Source organism: Notothenia rossii (genome assembly GCF_949606895.1).
Source record: "Notothenia rossii genome assembly, chromosome: 8".
NCBI lineage: Eukaryota > Metazoa > Chordata > Actinopteri > Perciformes > Nototheniidae > Notothenia > Notothenia rossii.
Window position 1 is genome coordinate 1940865 of NC_136906.1, and position 21708 is coordinate 1962572.

At 42.5% G+C, this 21708-nt stretch overlaps 1 protein-coding gene across 1 annotated transcript in view; it reads right to left on the reverse strand.

Annotated features, from left to right (window-relative positions):
• LOC307016566 (beta-1,4 N-acetylgalactosaminyltransferase 2-like) overlaps nucleotides 1-3199 on the reverse strand; it is a 35784-nt gene extending 32585 nt beyond the window's left edge. Inside the window, exon 1 of the mRNA XM_079645708.1 lies at nucleotides 2917-3199. Coding sequence (XP_079501834.1) covers nucleotides 2917-3024 — 108 coding nt within the window. The 5' untranslated portion in view covers nucleotides 3025-3199. The remainder of the gene's footprint in view (nucleotides 1-2916) is intronic.
• Nucleotides 3200-21708: the final 18509 nt, after the last annotated feature.

A 21708-nucleotide genomic window follows, 5' to 3' on the forward strand; every position in this document is an offset into this window, starting at 1 on the left:
CTTGTATTTTTCAAAGCACACACAAATGTGTTCCGTTTCATATACAGTACATGTAAATAAAATCCAAATACAGAAAAAAGTTTTAAATGTGTATTTTTGATCCTCACATATTTGTTTTCCGTTTAAAACCTCTGAACCTGCAAACACGACCCGCTCTCTGTGCACGGATCGCTGTGCATTCGTGTGTGGGTTTTTTGAGACTCCCCTGACGCTCAGCCGATTCGTACTTGTAATTTCTCTCATCTATAGCCAATCAGATGTCTCCTCCAGTATAAGCCAATCACATGAGCACGCCCCCACGATGGTATGATTTCTTGTGTTCATGACACTTCATATACGCATTTTGCGCAGTCCGGTCAGCTCGCTAAACAGAGGGCGGAGCTTCAGGTGATCATGCAGAGCTGCGTGTCTCCGTCAGACTCAGCAGCTGATCTGATCTCTCTCTCTCTCACGTCCGGTTACACTTCACTCGCGTTTATGTCCATATCGATCAGGTCCAGCTCTCCTCATCGGCCTTTATAGAGAGCACCGATCCAACTATTTAGAGTGAATATCGGCCGATAATGACCGGCGGGGCCCCCCCCCCGTTGACAGTTCACTGTCTAGCACTGGCTTCGTAGTGCACTGATCGATTAGGCTAAGCTAACCTGTAGCTGCTCCCTCCACACTCACAACAACTTCATACAGACATAAATAAAGCAGCTGTATTCTCCACACAGGAAGCACACATTTAAAACGGTTTTGCGTGCCGTTTCTGTGAACACACAAGCATTCAGATATGGTTCAGAAAGTGGCGCTGAACCTTAATAATATAAAGGCTTGTATTTGCGTGCATTTCCTGTTCGGAAAGTGGCAATTTACTGAGAGTGGAGGTGTCCTGAGATTAGCTCCATGGACCTGTCAGCTCCGGACTGCGCAAAATGCATACATGAAGCGATACGTCATGAACGCAAGAAATCTACCCTCATGTGATTGGCTTAGACTAGAGGAGACATCTGATTGGCTATAGATAGAAAAGATTACAAGTACGAATCGGCTGACCGTCAGGGGAGTCTCAAAAAACCCACACACGAATGCACAGCGATCCGTGCACAGAGAGCGGGTTGTGTTTGCAGGTTCAGAGGATGTAAATTGGAAACAAATATGTGAGGATCAGTTATGTAAAACTTTTTTCTGTATTTGGATTTTATTTCCATGAATATGAAACAGAACACATTTGTGTTTGCATTGAAAAACACAAGTGTGGATCCTTCTGTGTGCATGTGTGTATTATGAGACTGTTCTGAGCCCATAAAAATGCTCCAAACGGCCCAAACTTCACAGGTTTGGTAACGATGCAGCCATCAACGCATCTAAACGTATTATGGGATGTCATCAAATGCCGTTGGCATGGCGACACAGATCATTCGCCATCAAGTTAGTTCAGAAGTTTGCAGTTCAAATATTCTGCTGCTTTTCAAAGCCTTTTTACTTTCTTTTCTTCTCTCATCACACATTCAAGCCCTCAGTGTTCATGTATCATTTCAATCTCAATTCTTCCCTTTCTTCTTACACATTACATTTCAATCTCAATTCTTCCCTTTCTTCTCACACATTACATTTCAGCATAGCAGTTTAGAGTCAGCTTTTCAGCATAAAGCATCCCCACTAGCAATTTCTTCAGGAATTGCATTCTCTAGTTGTAAATTGTAATCCCTGTAATGATACTGTATGATCTCCTTTTGGTTGTTCTGTTGTTTTATGTTTCTATGTTTCATGTGGAACCTACTTGAGCAGGTTTCCCTTGAAAAATAGATCAATTGATCTCAAAGGATTCACCTGGATAAGTAAAGGTTGGAAATGAAATGAAAAAGGCTTTGGCTATAAAATGCAAATACAACATTTGTTCATCAGTACAATCCTGGGGTCTCTTGCATCGCACCCTGTCTGCCTCCAGCACTTCTTCTGAACCTGTTCGTTAATTTGAAAGCTGAAGTAAATAAACTATGAAGTTAAAAGTGTTGAGAAGGAAGTCCGGGCACTTGCCAACTTCCAACAACTGGAACATGCAATAACAATTTATTTAATTATGTAAATTAAATGTTATCTATTCGTATCCAAACGCCGCGCCCTTTTAACATGGCCGAGTGACTACACAGAATTTCCCCGGAAAGATACAAGACTCTGTGTGTCCTTCTACTCTGTGTACTGTGTATCCTTTTACTCTGTGTACTCTGTGTACTGTGTATCCTTTTACTCTGTGTACTGTGTATGCTTTTACTCTGTGTACTGTGTGTACTGTGTATCATTTTACTCTGTGTACTCTATGTACTGTGTGTCCTTCTACTCTGTGTACTCTGTGTACTGTGTGTCCTTCTACTCTGTGTACTCTATGTACTGTGTGTCCTTATAGAGTACAAAGATTCACCCCGGCAACAATTATAATATTATTATAAGTTCAAGACAGACAGTATGTTACATGTGTTGTAAACAGAGACTGCCTCCCCCCTGAGATCGTTTGAATTAGGCAGACTTCCAGCCGTTCCGCTGACACACTTCATGGCATGCCCGAATCCAAACAGAAAAAAGAAACACTTCAATGATGGAAAATGAAATGGATGTGTGAAGCACCTGCGATGCTGACAGAGTGCAGCGCCTTCACCTAGATCACCTGCTTTAAATTAAATGTGACAGAAGCCTATGTCAGTATCACCAAACATGTCACACTCCTCGGTTCAATCTCTATATTCTGCTCTTTTATGGAGGAAACACCCGGTCGGCATCATCGCCACTTGTCTCTTTTTAAATACATTACAGTAGTTTGAACTTTTTTACTAAACTACACAAGTTGACAAACATTACAATCATTATAATAAATCATTACAAATAGCTGTTGACAATTAAAACAACACATTAAATTGTTATAATAGTAAATACCTGATGGCTGAACAATACTCCAGGTGTCTTCGTCTTAGCGCACTTCAGACCTGTGTTAAACCTGTCTGTGAGCTGCGTTGATGTTATCCTGGACCTGAGGGCTGGCATCGCTGAAACAGAACTTTGACCATGTGATGAGCTGTGTAAATAAATACTGAGCGACTGAGCGTGAGGAGGAAATGGTCTCCAACAATGAACGGGGAATCGGAACAGTCTTTGACCTCACGTTATACTGATCATTTTGTTTATTTTGTTTGTTTAAATATATGGAAGTAAATAAATTGGCCAAGGAAGGCAAAGAAATCAGCGCCAACAGAACTTTATTCACACACACACACACACACACACACACACACACACACACACACACACACACACACACACACACACACACACACACACACACACACACACACACACACACACACACACACACACACACACACACACACACACACACACACACACACACACACACACACACACACACACACACACACACACACACACACACACATCATTGTTTCCCCCAAGGACGCATGTGACCTCTGTGACTAAAGCAGTCATCTGCATGTCTCCACAGGAAGTAAAACCTGAAAGTGTCGGAAGTAGATAAGAAGAAGAATATTCATATAGATAATGTGTGGGCCTTTTATCTTATCTTATAAAACACATCTTATGTTATCTTATATAACACGAAGGCTCTTCATTATATGAAATCATTGAGGTATAGTGCCAACCATGTGTCTTTGATTCTGTGTATATATATATATATATATATATGTATATATATATATATGTATATATATATATATATATATATATATATATATATATATGTATATATATATATATATATATATATATATATATATATACATATTTGCACACATATTTTGATATACATTTGTTTTTATATTGGGGATTGTGGGAAACAACTCAAATTACACAATCACCGGGCACATAAGCTCCCCACTCAAAAGGATCCAGTCTCTCCTCACGAAGGTATCCTTGCTTGGCCATATTGGCACCCAGTAGGGCTTTCCCCTCTAGATGAGACCCCAAACCCCGTCCTTGGACCAGGATTACCAGCCCCCCGAATGTATTAGCTAGTGCAGTATGCATTATTTGTTTTCCTTATCTGTGTGCAGTGTACTAAGCTGAATTTGTCAAGCTCAACAGTATTGTTTTTATTTACCTGCACTACGGTGTCTTCTCCCTCAGTTTTAATAATACTAATAATACATCTAATTTCTAAGCGCTTTTTCAGCAACACCATCAGTTTCAGGTGTATAAGCGATAGAGCAGATTTGTGTGACACAGCGTGATTCCAACAAATCTTCAACATTAAAGTTTTTTTAAATGTTTCCCATTATCTTTTCTTAATGATTCGATATTTAGAAATTGAATCAACAGTTCTGCTAAACTTTGCAGAAATATTCCTCCCCGTTTGAACTTTCAGGTGATAAACTCTGTTAGCACTTGAGCCATTGTCTGCACAAAACAGGACATATTTATTTCATAAATTAGATTTTCTTGTCAGGGGCCACGCCGCATGAGCACGGCGCTGGCCAACAACCACAACGCCTTCCTAGAATTGTTGTTGGAAGTTTTATGCTTTGCTTGAACCTTCTAAAATGCACAATGTGCATAGGTCAAGAGTTCAGGATGTTCTGTCTAGTTTGACATGTCATACATACATCCTTTCCATCAAACCAAATGATAGCCAATTTAAAAATGTGTATCAATGGTAAGCTTAATAGAGGTAGGCGAGGTCTGTCACGGCCACTTAAACAGCAGATCTGTGAACAACAGAAACTGAGCCACAGAAAGGTTTTCCATGTATGTTCTCATGAAGCGATTTGTGAACATGCGTGTCACCGCTGTACTGGTTCAACCTGTACACAAGTATGTATTGAAGTCAATGGCGAGAGAAAGATTATCTTTCGATCCCGTTTGAATTGTGCCACAAATTACACATATAATCTTTGTCAATTTAAAAGATAATTTTGCAAGTCAAAAAAGTTAAAATGTGTCTTAAAACTGTGAAGTAAAACTTTTGTTTGTGTGAAACGCTCAATGAGCTACATCTCCGGTCTCGCACAACAACACACGTCACCAAGATGGCCGTCACTACTGTCTTGCCGAAACGGATTGGTGAATTTGCGAAATATGCTAAATATGCGGGGGAAAAGAATAAAAAAAAATTTAAATATTGGGCTGTCTTATTTATTCTCTCTGACACACAACCTGCCTCTAACGTTAAACCCCTTTACTATTCAATGTTTATTTATTGTAAAAGCAATTGGGCTATTTTAATCTCACACACACCCCCCCCCCCCCCACACACACACACACACACACACACACACACACACACACACACACACACACACACACACACACACACACACACACACACACACACACACACACACACACACACACACACACACACACACACACACACACACACACACACACACACACACACACACACACACACACACACACACACACACACACACACACTGGATCTGGCCCTTCCTACATCCAGGACATGGTTAAACCGTACACCCCAGCACGTGCACTCCGCTCTGCATCAGCCAAACAGCTCGCTGCCCCCGCACTGCGAGGGGGACCCAAGTTCCCGTCAGCAAAAACACGTGGGTTTGCTATCCTGGCTCCAAAATGGTGGAATGAGCTCCCCATTGAAATCAGGACAGCAGAAAGCTTACACATCTTCTTCAGACTGAGAACTCATCTCTTTGGACTCCACTTCCAGAGATAGAATTACTAACAAAGCACTTATATACTAATAAAGGGCTGGCTGATCTAAAGCCAGTTGAGTAGCACTTGAAATGTTTGGCTCGATGAAACCTGATGTACTTATATGATTCTGTTTTCTTAAAGGTTGTATCTTCCTGGTCGAATGCACTTATTGTAAGTCGCTTTGGATAAAAGCGTCAGCTAAATGCAATGTAATGTAAAAAAAATGTAACACACACACACACACACACACACACACACACACACACACACACACACACACACACACACACACACACACACACACACACACACACACACACACACACACACACACACACACACACACACACACACACACACACACACACACACTTCTCCGCCTCATCCTGTTTTCATTTACTCGTTCGTTATCTGACCAGCTTCAATCTTGTAGGCTACTCACTTCGTTTCTTGTAGCCCTCTAAAGGGTTTTGGAGGTTGATGCCTCGGTGAACGTGAGTTGTTTGGCTTTCTTGTCCGCAGCAGCAGAAAGCATTTTCGAATGTTTGAATGAATCAAAGCGGGTCGTCACCGTCGATGTTCTCTTATGCTCCAACACACAGTTGCACGGGGTGCAGAATAGTTTTCCCCCCACTTTTTGCCCGGTCTTTAGTAGAAATGTTCGTTGGTAAATGAGCTCTATACAGTGTTGTTTACATTCTGTGATGCGCGAGCTGATGACGTCACGTCAAGACGAGTTAACTTTTTTTTATTCTCAACTTTGTGGAAAAATGCGGGGATTATGCGGCCTTTTAAAAATCTGCGCCATTTTGCTGATTATGCGGTAAATTCTGCGTTTTTCTGGAGGGTCTAAACAATACACGTAAGGTGTGCACGTTCTCTCTCACTCGCTCGCGCCACACATACACACACCCTCCCGGTCCTCCCGATGGCCAGTCGGTGCCTGCCGGTGAGCGTGGAAGTGTGGTCTGCCGCAAGCGGACGGCAGGAGCGGGGCTGTCAGCATCAGCTTCTAGATGGTATTTTAAACTCTATGCGCTCTGAAACTACGGGGCGGCCGAGGACAAAAAATACACATGCGCTAATCGCGTTAAAAAAATTAGTCGCGTTAAAAAAATTAGTCGCGTTAAAAAAAATGTGCGTTAACGCATTATTAACGCATTATTAACGGGTTATTAACGCGTTATTAACGCGTTAATAACGCGTTAATAACGCGTTATTAACGCGTTATTAACGCGTTAACTTGACAACCCTAATTTATATACATTTATTTTGGACTAAAACTTAGCGTGAGGAAAGGCATGTGTGGGGCGAGTGTGTGAGATATGGGTTAATTGCGTGACTCTCACGCTCGATGCGTGAGGGTTGGCAGCCCTGTTCAATGTTAACCATTTGTGCAGATAGCATGAAGTAGAAAAGATTGCCGATGCTAATGCATCCGGGCTTAAACGGTGTATTTTAGAATGATCACACCGGTGTGACAGTACTCTTCAAAGGGTTCACGAAATATGACTAGTACCCAGGGGCACCGTAAGGGGGTGAAAACTTAGGACGATTCTAAGGGCCCGTGACTGACAGGGTCCCCAAAATGTTTAGAACATTACGAAAACATTATGTAAGTAACCTTTCATCAATCCTCAATAATTAAAATTAATAGAACGTTATTTTGATAAAGTACTCACTAAACTTACGATTCATTTAACTTATTTTCTTCCAAAAGTTAATTATCCAAAGCCTCTGTACACCCCCTTCTATTTACATGTAATGGTTTGGTCCTGCCTCCAAACGCGGTGCGGCTTGCAGAGAGTGAAAGCATGTGAGGAGGGATGCTAGTACTTAGCCTACGTACTGTGTTGTACCATGTTTCAAAGGTGGGGTAAGTTTGAGAAACTGGCTCGAGATACACCTGTTGTTATATTCCATGGAATGCTGTTAACATCACGATAGCAATGAATATCTGAAGTGCTTTGACAAAAAATCCATGAAAAAATGTATTCTGTGGAAGCCGTAGTTCTGCACGTTCGTATGTGTTGGAGGAGGGGCTCTGTAAGGAAGTCTGAAGGAAGGGGCAGATTTTTTTCGGTTGTGTACTTTCAAATTCTAGCACACTCGAGCTGGTTTCTCCATTCTTACCTACCTACCTTTTAGGTACATAGGTGAAAGCTGAATAGGCACATTTTTAGCGCCTATTCATACTAAATCAGTTGTCCCTCCCCCTTATGCCAGGACCAACAGATCCATCTTTAGGCTCAGCAGCACTGTCCCCCTATAATGCTGAACCTGAACCAGCTTTTCTCCCAACTGAAGGAGGTGAGCAGCATTGTGTTGCATGAAGGCAGACTGAAATACAAAATATATATATATCAAAACAAAAAGCTAAAATCTAATTTAAATTGTACATTTCAAACACAGTATTTTCCCATCAATGATCTCTACAAAACAAAAAATTGCTTTTAGTCTATTTAGGATGATGGACAGTTTGAAGCGTTGAGTGATCAGTCTGTATTCGGTAAACAAAATGTTAATCACCGACATTTTGGTTATGATATTAATACTAATGTTATTATATTAAAGCAGGGGTGGGGAACCTCCGGCCCCCGGGCCGTATACGGACCGCTTGACCATTTGGTACGGCCCTCGAGGTAATTTATAAACAAAGTGGCCTGTGCCTGGTGGTGGGGCCCAATGTGATATATTTTCATGGGGCCCAAAATCCCTGGCGGCGCCCCTGCTAGTACCTTTACGGCCCGTCCACACAGCGGCGTTGGAAGCTTCTGCCCATTCACTTTGAATGGCGGGAGATTCATGTGATTGGTTGTTGGTCGAGCTTCAGACACGCCCGCCGGCAAGCTTTTTCCAAAGCCGCTGTGTGGACGGGCCGTTACTGTTTAACATTTTGGGTTACTTAATGTTACTTCATGTTAAGGCAAGGCAAAGCAAGTTTATTTATATAGCACTTTTCAACACAAGGCAATTCAAAGTGCTTTACAAAAAATGAAAGACATTAAGAAAATGGCATTTAAAATCAGTCATTTAAAAGAAAAGTTAATAAAATAAACATTAAAAGAAAAAATACATGGATAAAAGTTACAGTGCAGTCTAAGATGTGAATAGTTCAATTAAAAGCAGCGACAAAAAGAAAAGTCTTTAGCCTGGATTTAAAAGTAGTCAGAGTTGCAGCGGACCTGCAGGTTTCTGGGAGTTTGTTCCAGATATTTGGAGCATAATAACTGAACTTCTCCATGTTTAGTTCTGACTCTGGGGACAGAAAGCTGACCCGTCCCTGAAGACCTGAGTGATCTGGACGGTTCATAATTCAGCAGGAGGTCAGAAATGTATTTTGGCCCTAAACCATTCAGTGCTTTATAAACAGCAGCAGTATTTTGAAATCTATTCTTTGACACAGAGGAAGCCAGAGTAAAGACTTCAGAACAGGAGGGATGTGATCCACTTTCTTAGTGTCAGTGAGGAACCAGAGTAAAGACTTCAGAACAGGAGTGATGTGATCCACTTTCTTAGTGTCAGTGAGGAACCAGAGTAAAGACTTCAGAACAGGAGTGATGTGATCCACTTTCTTAGTGTCAGTGAGGAACCAGAGTAAAGACTTCAGAACAGGAGTGGTGTGATCCTCTTTCTTAGTGTTAGTGAGGAACCAGAGTAAAGACTTCAGAACAGGAGTGATGTGATCCTCTTTCTTAGTGTTAGTGAGGAACCAGAGTAAAGACTTCAGAACAGGAGTGATCCACTTTCTTAGTGTTAGTGAGGAACCAGAGTAAAGACTTCAGAACAGGAGTGATCCACTTTCTTAGTGTTAGTGAGGAACCAGAGTAAAGACTTCAGAACAGGAGTGATCCACTTTCTTAGTGTTAGTGAGGAACCAGAGTAAAGACTTCAGAACAGGAGTGATCCACTTTCTTAGTGTCAGTGAGGAACCAGAGTAAAGACTTCAGAACAGGAGTGATCCACTTTCTTAGTGTCAGTGAGGAACCAGTGTAAAGACTTCAGAACAGGAGTGATCCACTTTCTTAGTGTCAGTGAGGAACCAGAGTAAAGACTTCAGAGCAGGAGTGATGTGATCCACTTTCTTAGTGTCAGTGAGGAACCAGAGTAAAGACTTCAGAACAGGAGTGATGTGATCCACTTTCTTAGTGTTAGTGAGGAACCAGAGTAAAGACTTCAGAACAGGAGTGATGTGATCCACTTTCTTAGTGTTAGTGAGAAACCAGAGTAAAGACTTCAGAACAGGAGTGATCCACTTTCTTAGTGTCAGAGAGGAACCAGAGTAAAGACTTCAGAACAGGAGTGATGTGATCCACTTTCTTAGTGTTAGTGAGGAACCAGAGTAAAGACTTCAGAACAGGAGTGATGTGATCCACTTTCTTAGTGTTAGTGAGAAACCAGAGTAAAGACTTCAGAACAGGAGTGATCCACTTTCTTAGTGTCAGAGAGGAACCAGAGTAAAGACTTCAATCAATCAATCAATCAATCAATGTTTATTTATATAGCCCAATATCACAAATGTTACATTTGTCTCAGTGGACTTCACAGTTTGTACAGAATATCAGTATGACAATACGACACCCTCTGTCCTTAGACCCTCACATCGTACAAGGAAAAACTTCCAGAGAAAACCCACAGTTTAAAGGGAAAAATGGGAGAAACCTCAGGGAGAGCAACAGAGGAGGGATCCCTCTCCCAGGACGGACAGACGTGCAATAGATGCCGTGTGTAAATTGAAAAGATAATACATTTGCAACATAGGTAGTCCAAATGTTTTGAAATGCATGTGTGTATAATAAGAAGATGAATCCACGAGGATATCCATCCAGGACTTATGATCCAGGACCGCAGCCACGACTCAAGATCCAGGACTCGCAATCCATGACACAGGACCGCAGGATCATCCATGACTCCGGATCCCGGCGTATATAGACACCAAAAAGAAAGAAATTTGGGGAAGCTGGGTTAATCGGAACATGAGAGTACACAGGTATAGACAGAGAGAAGGAAGAAGTAAGATGTCCCCCGACAAACTAAGCCTATATCAGCAAAACTAGGGGCTGAATCTAATCAGCCCTAACTATAAGCTTTATCAAAAAGGAAGGTCTTAAGCGCACTCTTAAAAACGGATAGGGTGTCTGCCGTCCGAACACAAACTGGAAGCTGATTCCACAAAAGTGGAGCTTGATAAGAAAAGGCTCTGGCTCCCACTGTACTTTTAGAGACTCTAGGAACAACCAACAACCCTGCATTCTTGGAACGCAATGCCCTAGTAGGACAATAGGGTATAATGAGTTCTTTAAGGTAAGATGGCGCCTGCCCATTAAGGGCTTTGTAGGCGAGAAGAAGAATTTTAAATTCTATCCTGTGTTCTATAGGGAGCCAGTGTAAGGCAGCCAGAACAGGAGTAATGTGGTCCCTTTTCCTAACTCTGGTTAGTACACGAGCTGCAGCATTTTGAATCAGCTGAAGCGACTTGACTGACTTCTTGGTACACCCTGATAATAAGGAGTTACAATAATCCAGCCTTGAAGTAACAAATGCATGGACTAGTTTCTCTGCATCGTTTTGAGGCAAGATATGCCTGATTTTTGCAATGTTACGTAGATGGAAGTAGGCGGTCCTTGAAATTGATTTTATGTGGGCGTTAAAGGATAAATCCTGATCAAATATAACACCAAGATTCCTTACAGTCTCACTGGAGGCCAAATTAATGCCATCCATAGTTAATATATCTTTAGATAATTTGTTTCGTAGATTCTTCGGGCCAAGTACAATAACTTCAGTTTTGGTCGTGTTTAACATCAAAAAATTTAAGGTCATCCACGTTTTTAAGTCCTTGAGGCAGTCTTGAATTTTATTTAGATGATTAATTTCATCAGGCTTGATTGATAAATATAGTTGAGTATCATCCGCATAACAATGAAAGTTTACAGAATGATTCCTTATAATATTGCCTAACGGAAGCATATATAGGGTGAACAAAATAGGTCCAAGCACTGAGCCCTGTGGCACTCCATGGCTAACTTTGGTTTGCATGGAAGATTCATCGTTGACACGTACAAACTGAGAGCGTTCAGATAGATAAGACCTAAACCAGCCTAAAGCAGTTCCCTGTATGCCAACTAAGTGCTCTAGTCTTTGCAATAGGATATCATGGTCGATAGTATCAAATGCAGCACTAAGATCGAGTAAGACAAGAATAGAGACAAGTCCCTTGTCAGAGGCTATTAGAATGTCATTTGTGACTTTAACCAGAGCTGTCTCTGTGCTATGTTGTGTTCTAAAGCCAGACTGAAAATCTTCAAATAAATCATAGTTTCTTAAGTAATCACACAGCTGTTTTGCGACTGCTTTCTCAAGAATTTTTGAGAGGAACGGAAGATTAGAAATAGGTCTATAGTTGGCTAAAACCTCTGGATCGAGGTTGTGCTTTTTAAGAAGCGGTTTTATCACTGCTACTTTGAATGATTTTGGAACATAGCCTGATAATAAAGACATATTCATAATATTTAATAAAGAAGTGCTAATTAATGGAAATGGAAAAACTTCTTTTAACAGCTTAGTTGGAATCGGGTCTAAGATACACGTTGATGGTTTAGAAGAGAGAATCATTGAATTTAATTGTTCAAGGTTTATGGCTGAAAAGCATTCTAGTTTACTATCTAGTGTAATATTATTAGAATTTACGTTTCCGGGAGCTGTTGATAACACTATACTGGTCAAAGGCAAGAGGTCATTGATTTTGTTTCTAAGAGTAACAATTTTATCGTTAAAAAAGCACATAAAATCATTACTACTGAGTGCTATGGGAATAGAAGGCTCAGTCGAGCTGTGGCTCTCTGTCAGCCTGGCTACAGTGCTGAAAAGAAATCTTGCATTATTCTTATTCTCATCTATTAATGAAGAGTAGTATGCTGCTCTCGCTTTACGCAGTGCTTTCTTATATTCATTGAGAGTAATATGCCAAATTAAACGAGATTCTTCAAGTTTAGTGGAACGCCATATCCTTTCAAGTTGTCTCGACTTTTGCTTTATTTTGCGGGTTTCGGCATTATGCCATGGAGCTAATCTATGTTGTTTTATTTTCTTCTTTTTCAAAGGAGCAACAGAGTCTAATTTTATTCGCAGCGCATCTGTAGCACTATCAACAACATGATCAATTTGGGGTGGTGTACATTTTGTATAAGTTTCCTCCCCTACATGCAGACATGCTATCGAGTTAAGTATTGGTGGAATCTCTTCCTTAAATTTGGCTATAGCACTAACAGATAGGTTTCTGCTGCAGGAGCTTTTGGCTAATGCTTTGTAGTCTAGTAACAGTACTTCAAAAGTTACTAAGAAATGGTCGGATAAAGCAGGATTATGCGGTTCGACTAATAGTTGCTCAATTTCAATACCATAAGTCAGAACAAGGTCAAGAGTGTGATTATAGCAGTGGGTTGGTTTATTTACACTCTGACAGAAACCAACAGAATCTAATATAGAGTTAAATGCAACAGTAAGGCTATTTTTATCATCGTCAACATGAATATTAAAGTCACCTACGATAATGACTTTATCTGTTTTAAGTACCAAAGCTGATAAAAACTCAGAGAATTCTGATAAGAATTCTGAATAAGGACCTGGTGCACGGTACACTGTAACAAATAAGATTGGCTGCAAAGTTTTCCAGGTCGGATGCGTAAGACTGAAAATGAGGCTTTCAAAGGAGGTATAATTTAATTTTTGTTTAGTATTGATAAGTAAACTTGAGTCAAAGATTGCTGCAACTCCACCTCCTCGGCCCGTGCCTCGGGCAATATGAGTATTGATATGGCTGGGTGGAGTGGCCTCATTTATGCTGACATATTCTTCATGTCTCAACCAAGTTTCAGTGAGACAGCATATATCAATATTATAATCTGATATTAAATCATTTACCAGTATTGCTTTAGATGCTAGAGATCTTATGTTTAAGAGACCACATTTAATCTTCCTGTTTTGTTGCACTGTAGTAGTTGTTACATTTACTTTTATTAGGTTATTATGTATGACACCTCTATTAGGTTTTACCTTAAATTGTCCTTGGGCAGACACACACACCGTTAATATTGGGTATTTTATTGGGGTCGGGATTCCTATGGATGACTGCCTAGGAGAAAGACTTCAGAACAGGAGTGATGTGATCCACTTTCTTAGTGTTAGTGAGAAACCAGAGTAAAGACTTCAGAACAGGAGTGATGTGATCCACTTTCTTAGTGTCAGTGAGGAACCAGAGTAAAGACTTCAGAGCAGGAGTGATGTGATCCACTTTCTTAGTGTCAGTGAGGAACCAGAGTAAAGACTTCAGAACAGGAGTGATGTGATCCTCTTTCTTAGTGTCAGTGAGGAACCAGAGTAAAGACTTCAGAACAGGAGTGATGTGATCCACTTTCTTAGTGTCAGTGAGGACTCGAGCAGCAGCGTTCTGAATCAGCTGCAGCTTTCTAATAGATGTTTTAGTGAGACCTGTGAAGACACCATTACAGTAGTCCAGTCTACTGAAGATAAAAGCATGGACAAGTTTTTCCAGATCCTGCTGTGACATTAGTCTTTTAATCCTAGATGTTCTTTAGGTGATAGTAGGCTGATTTAGTAACTGTTTTAATGTGACTGTTGAAACTCAGGTCAGAGTCCATGACTACACCTAGATTTCTGTCTTTATCTGTTGTTTTGAACATTGCAGACTGAAGCTCAGCGCTAACTTTTATACGTTCTGCCTTGGCTCCAAAAACCATTACCTCAGTTTTATCTTTGTTTAATTGGAGAAAGTTCTGACACATCCAGTCATTGATTTGTTCAATGCACTTACTCAGTGTTTGAATTGGAGCATAGTCTCCTGGTGAAATGGTTACGTAAATTTGTGTGTCATCCGCATAGCTATGGTAACTTATTTTGTTGTTCTTCATTATCTGAGCCAGTGGTAGCATGTAGATGTTAAAGAGAAGAGGCCCCAAGATGGAGCCTTGAGGTACCCCACATGTCATATTTGTCAACTCAGATGTTTATTTACCTATAGAAACAACGTTGTTTCTGTCCTTTAAGTAGGATTCAAACCAATTTAGAACTGTTTCCGAAAGTCCCACCTAGTTTTCCAGTCGGTCTAGTAATATGCTGTGGTCAACAGTGTCAAACGCAGCACTGAGATCTAATAATACTAACACTGAAGTTCTGCCACTGTCTGTGTTTAAGTGGATGTCATTGAAGACATTTACAAGAGCAGTCTCAGTGCCGTGGCTTGGACGAAAGCCTGACTGGAAAAAATCAAAACAGTTATTTAAATGTAAGAAGTTACTCAACTGTTGAAAAACAACTTTTTCAATGATTTTACCTCGAAATGGCAGGTTTGATATGGGCCTGTAATTGTTCATTACTGAAGCATCTAGATTATTCTTTTTTAAGAGCGGTTTAATGACTGCAGTTTTCAGGGCCTGTGGAAAAATACCTGAGTGAAGAGACTTGTTTACTATGTGAAGTAGATCTGAGGCCATGCAATGAAAAACAGCTTTGAAAAATCCTGTTGGAATAATATCAAGGCAGCAGGAGGAGGATTTCAGAAGTTGAATAATGTCCTCTAGGTTTTTATCATTAATCTGATGGAATTGTGTCATGATGTCTGAATTGATATTAGGTGGACATTGTCACGGTTTGTGAAACAAGCAGGACCCAAATGCAGATTTAAACTGAAACTTCCTTTATTTCAAGGCTATGAGATATATGTACAATGACAAACAGAACACTCACCGCAGAACTAGTCAGGGAACAAGACGAACCGACCAAGACAGACAGACAACCCAGAACTTAAATACACACAAGACTCAATCACACAACAAGACACAGGTGAGGAGGGAGGAGAAAACACAGGGGCCCAGGTGAACACAATCAGACCATTAGACACACCAGGGAAACTAATGACAAGAGGAACACACAGGGGAAAGGACCAGACAATAACCCAGAGGAAAACATGACATGGAAAACAGCAAAAACACCCAAACCTACAAAACTATAAACGTGACATAACATGAGAATCGTGACATAACCCCCCCCCCCCTCAAGGGACGGATTCCAGACGTCCCAAAAAAACAAAAATCCAGCAGGGTGGGTGGAGGGGGTCTGGAGGACGGGTCTCGGGCGGACGGCCCGGGGGCAAGGCAGAGTTCAAAAAAGGGGAATTCAGGCGGACGGCCCGGGGGCAAGGCAGAGTCCGGGGAGGGGTGAAGACCAGACAGCTCCGGAGGCCGGTCAGGAGCCGGTGTCGGCAAGGTCCCCCATGGAAGAGGACACAGGACCGGCAGGACCCCCGGCAGGAGAGCAGTCGGCGGAATCCCCAACGCGACAGGACATGGAGTTGGCAGGACCCCCAGCGGAAGAGTAGTGGGCGGAACCTCCAACGGCTCAGGACATGGGGTTGGCAGGACCCTCGGCAGAAGAGCAGTCTGCGGGACCTCCAACGGGACCAGACATGGGGTTGGCAGGACCCCCGGCAGAAGGGCAGTCTGCGGGACCTCCAACGGTTCAGGACATGGGGTTGGCAGGACCCCCGGCAGAAAGGCAGTATGCGGGACCTCCAACGACACTTGAGTGGGTTGGTTCGCCAACAGAACACGGGGAGCTGGCGTCGGATGGACAGCCATCAGGAGACGAGGTGCTGGAGTCGGCCGGTATGCTGACAGGACACGGGGAGCTGGCGTCGGACGGACAGCCAACCGGAGACGAGGTGCTGGAGTCGGCCGGTATGCTGACAGGACTCGAGGAGCTGGCGTCGGACGGACAGCCATCAGGACACGGGGAGCTGGCGTCGGACGGACAGCCAACCGGAGACGAGGTGCTGGAGTCGGCCGGTATGCTGACAGGACTCGAGGAGCTGGCGTCGGACGGACAGCCATCAGGACACGGGGAGCTGGCGTCGGACGGACAGCCAACCGGAGACGAGGTGCTGGAGTCGGCCGGTACGCCGACAGGACTCGAGGAGCTGGCGTCGGGACCATGGTTACTGGAGCCGGCACTGAAGCCGGGACCATGGCTGTAAGGTCCGGTTCTGGAGCCGGAAAAATAGCTGTGTGGCCCGGCACTGGACCCGGAAACATGGCTGTAAGGTTCGGTTCTGGACCCAGAAACATGGCTGTAAGGTCCTGTTCTGGACCCGGAAACATGGCTGTAAGGTCCTGTTCTGGAGCCGGCAACATGGCTGTAAGGTCCGGAGCCGAAGCCTGGATCCTGGCTGTGTAAGCCAGGTAATGGAGTATGGAAGCAAACAGGGCCGTGGGAAGTAGGGGTGCTGAGGGTGCTGCAGCACCCCCTGATGGAGGACAGGGAATCTGCACGTCCACAAGATTAAATGTAAATATAATACAAAAAAACGAATTTTCAGCCCTGATGTAACAACATTCATAATTAAGTAAAGATAACACCCTTTTCACCCCGGTTACAGTTTCCATTTGCCCTGTACGATGAAAGTGGGGGATGTTGGCTTATCAGGCGCCCGCAGCTCACACACAGGACAGATATCAGCTGTCTGGACAGGACTGATAGCCAGACAGACTGAGAGGCTCAGTGAGGTAAAGGACTGACCGTTTAGATAGTTCACTTTAGTCTAAGTTATCTCAGAGGGTCTCAAACGGTTTGTTAACAATTTATGTAAACAAATATTTCCAAGGCAACCTTTATAATTATTGGGATAAATAAAAACAGGTTTGAAATCATTCCAGTGCATACTATAGGACAGTAAACCAGAAATATTGTTTCAATCTGGAGAGATTAAAGAATATGCATAAATAAATAAATGTTAACTGGTAAAATAAGAAATAAATGAACAACAAAAATAAAATAAGTTACATTTACTTGTTATTGGCTATGTTAGGTTATTGGTTATGTCCACATACTTATTTGATTATTAAAATGTAAACCGATCTTTTCGATATGGGTGTTTAGAGTTGTACCCCTTCGATCTAGTCTCTGGCAATTCAGCTCAAAGTGCACCAGATTGAAGCATTTGACTTTATAATGTTGAAAAAAAATCTTCCCCCCACAGCACCCCCCATTTGAAACATGTTCCCACGGCTATGGAAGCAAAGCTGCGTGGGCCGGCACTGGAGCACGGAGCCACGGCTGCTGGGTCTGGCGCTGGAGCCGGAACCATGGCTGTTGGGCGCTGAACCCTGGCCTTGCGTCTCTTAGGAGTTTTTTGGAGGCTTCGTGGACCCCCAAACTCCAGACCAGACCCCAAGAAAGGGTCAGAAAATGAGGACTGGCTCTCAGGGCTACGTGAAAAGATCCTAAGCCACTCGGGCAACAAGCTCCAGAGCCAGGGCTTGCGAGCAACCTCCTGACGTGCCTCCTTCAACGCCGCCTCTCTACCCCGTCTAGATGAGGCGCCTTTCCACGTATAAAAAATATACTCCAGAGAATATCCAAGACGTTCCGCCTGTAGCTTCAAAAGATCTGCTGGGTCCATTTTAAGGTCGGTTCGTACTGTCACGGTTTGTGAAACAAGCAGGACCCAAATGCAGATTTAAACTGAAACTTCCTTTATTTCAAGGCTATGATAGATATATATATATATATATATATATATATATATATATATATATATATATATATATATAGACATTGACAAACAGAACACTCACCGCAGAACTAGTCAGGGAACAAGACGAACCGACCAAGACAGACAGACAACCCAGAACTTAAATACACACAAGACTCAATCACACAACAAGACACAGGTGAGGAGGGAGGAGAAAACACAGGGGCCCAGGTGAACACAATCAGACAATTAGACACACCAGGGAAACTAATGACAAGAGGAACACACAGGGAAAAGGACCAGACAATAACCCAAAGGAAAACATGACATGGAAAACAGCAAAAACACCCAAACCTACAAAACTATAAACGTGACATAACATGAGAATCGTGACAGACATAGGGACAACACATCGGCTGTACCTGATGCAGAGGCACTGACTGCTTGTCTGATTTTCTGAATTTTGTCAGTGAAGAAGGCAAAGTCATTGCAATTACAATTGAATTTCAAGAATCTGTAAATAAGGCTGTCTGTCCTCATAAGCAAAGTAGTAAACATTGTATAAAGATACATAAAGTGAAAACTGGATACAAAATCCACAACCAATTACAAATTAAATTACAATTTCAAGAATCTGCAAATAAGGTGGTCTGTCCTCATGAGCAATGTAAACAACATCGTATCATTTAGATACCGAAAGTACAATATATTGAACACTGTGCTGCTGTCATTTCCCCCTAATGATAACCTGAGATGGTGAATTATAACTCACAATGAAAATTGTTCAGGAAAGTGGGTATAGAGTAGACATGTAGAACTAGATAAGCTTATGATAAGCCAGCCTTGTCTACTTATTAAGGAAAAGTGGGAGGTTCTTTTTAATGAACAGTAGCTTCTCTGCTTTATCATCCATAAGTCTGTTCCTCTTCTCATCAAGCACATGAGAGGCAGCGCTGAACAGTCTCTCGCTGTCAGTGCTTGTGATTTGATCTTACTCCGCATATTTGTCCGGGTGTTTTGATTTCAAGTGGTGGAGTAATCCCGAAGTGGTGAAAGTCTTTGCAGTTACACCCCCTCGAGAAATGTCAGCTGAACACGTTTTACAAATCGCAATCCGCGCCTCTTTCTCTGATATTTTTAAATATCTCCAAGCGGCAGACATGTTGGCTGTGAGCCAGCCGCGAGCATGGTCGCGCGCCGTGCTTGTCGCCGCGTTTTGATTACGTCATCACAACAACACGTTAGCTTACCAACGTAACCCTGTTCCCTGACATTCGGTGATATTCGCCGAAAGCCGAAAGGGCCTTTTTAACCATTTTCGGCCGATAATTTTCGTCGGCCGAATATTTGGTGCATCCCTACAAAAAAGGTTTGAAGAAAATAATCTTTACTTGAAGAAACAAAATCACTCTTTCAGAGGATATAAGAACATTTCAAGAAAGTAAAGCGGAGTCTCTTAAACAATGGCTTTGATCTCTGGCTTCTTGGAATGACGAACAAGACGAACTGGAAACTGACAAGGGGAGACAGGACAATTTGTACGTGAGGTACTAAGTGTGCACAGGTGGAAACAATCAGGGGCGGGGCAGACGCTGACGATGGCGGGAAAAAGATCCAAGGCAAGGTGTAAAGGGACCTGGAATGAGACATGGTGAGTACAAAATAAAACAGGAAGTGGAACATAAACTAAACTAACATGAAACGTGAACATGACAATCACAAACATGATGACGGGACACAATAATAACGTGTTGTTGTTAATTGGGGTTCTTTACTGATAATATGACAAAGAAGTCAAATTAATGTTCACTTCAGGACTTCCATGTAACCCCCACTTTCACAGGTTGCCACCCCCTCAATGTTAGTGGCAGTAAAAAAAAAGAAAATAATGTTTTAATGTATTTTTGTGTCTAAGAAGAAACCTTTTTATTTTCTAATTTAATTGATTTATTTACTTTTTTTTCTTATTAGCCCTGTGTATATTCCCATGTGTACTATCTGTGTTTCTGTCTTATCATGTTGCTGCATTAACACCTGAATTTCCACGCTGGGATCAATGAAAGTCCATCGTATCGTGTCATGGCTGCATAACTGTTAGCCAACACGAGTCCCTTTACTCTGCAGATCAGATCGTATCAATCCCTGTTGAATGGGAGACACTGAAGTCATGCCGGTCTGGAGTCTTTCCCAGAAGCTTTATCTTTTTCCTCCATCACACCCCACTGACATCCTGAATCAGAGAATACTTTTGTTGTTATCAACTTTCACAGTCTGAGATAAAAACAACAGGAACTGCTTTAATTATTCCAATACTTCCGTTTGCGAGTTTAAAGACTTGGCCATTTCCGCTGATCATAATTCCATTGTTGAGGTCCAGTGTTTATGCCAGACCAGGGCTGAGAGGGCGTCCACCCTGAGAGCGGGGGGGCGGGGTTGTTTTGAATTTTGACTCCCAAGCGGCTCTTCATGTTACCACAGTTTACCACGGAGCCTCAGTTTCGCCGCTGCGAGGCTCCGGCGCTCGCAGCTCACGCGTCCAAATCGCACACGTTCCGTGTTGTCCTGTTACAGGCACCTTCGATGTCGGGGAAACGATCTTCAATACTCCGAAAAGAATCCCACCAGACTCCTTTGCCCCTCCAACAGCGGGATGTCCTTGCCCTTTTCCCTTTTCGTCATTTCAAGTGATAAAAACTCTCAATCTTCTCTCGAATTATTAATATTTTAGGACGCCCTCGGCTCGCGTTCAGGGCGTCCCGAGCTGAATAAAGGCGTCAAATGACGGCAAGACGGCCCCCTGGCGGAAACGCTGTTGAGGTCTACTCGAACAGATTTGCATTGTTCAATTTTCCAAACTCACATTGGTTTCTCATACAGCATCTCTGTATAGTGTGTGTATTCACTCAAAATCACATGGAGGAATCCCATTGGACCAGGGAGATGCTGCCTTCAGGGACCAACACAGAAATACATACGTCCACTTTTCCGGCTCACAAACTGGCAAATGCTTTGTAAGGGCCGCTGAAAGTAAAAGTAAGTATGTATGACAATGAAGGGCGTGTGTGTCTGTGTATGTGTGTGTGTGTGTGTGTGTGTGTGTGTGTGTGTGTGTGTGTGTGTGTGTGTGTGTGTGTGTGTGTGTATGTGTGTGTGTGTTCGTGTTCGTGTGTGTGTGTGTGTGTGTGTGTGTGTGGTGTTCGTGTGTGTGTGTGTGTGTGTGTGTGTGTGTGTGTGGTGTTCGTGTGTGTGTGTGTGTGTGTGTGTGTGTGTGTGTGTGTGTGTGTGTGTGTGTGTGTGTGTGTGTGTATATAAATGTGAATGTGACTCACTAGTGGTGCTCACTCATGCTTGCAGGCCTTAAAGACCTGAGGAGGATAAAGTCGCAGCAAGCCGTGTTCAGACCGTGTTCATATTACAGGAAGAAGTGAGGAATTCAAGATTATCTCGGCCAGGGCATTGTTAATCTTTTACTC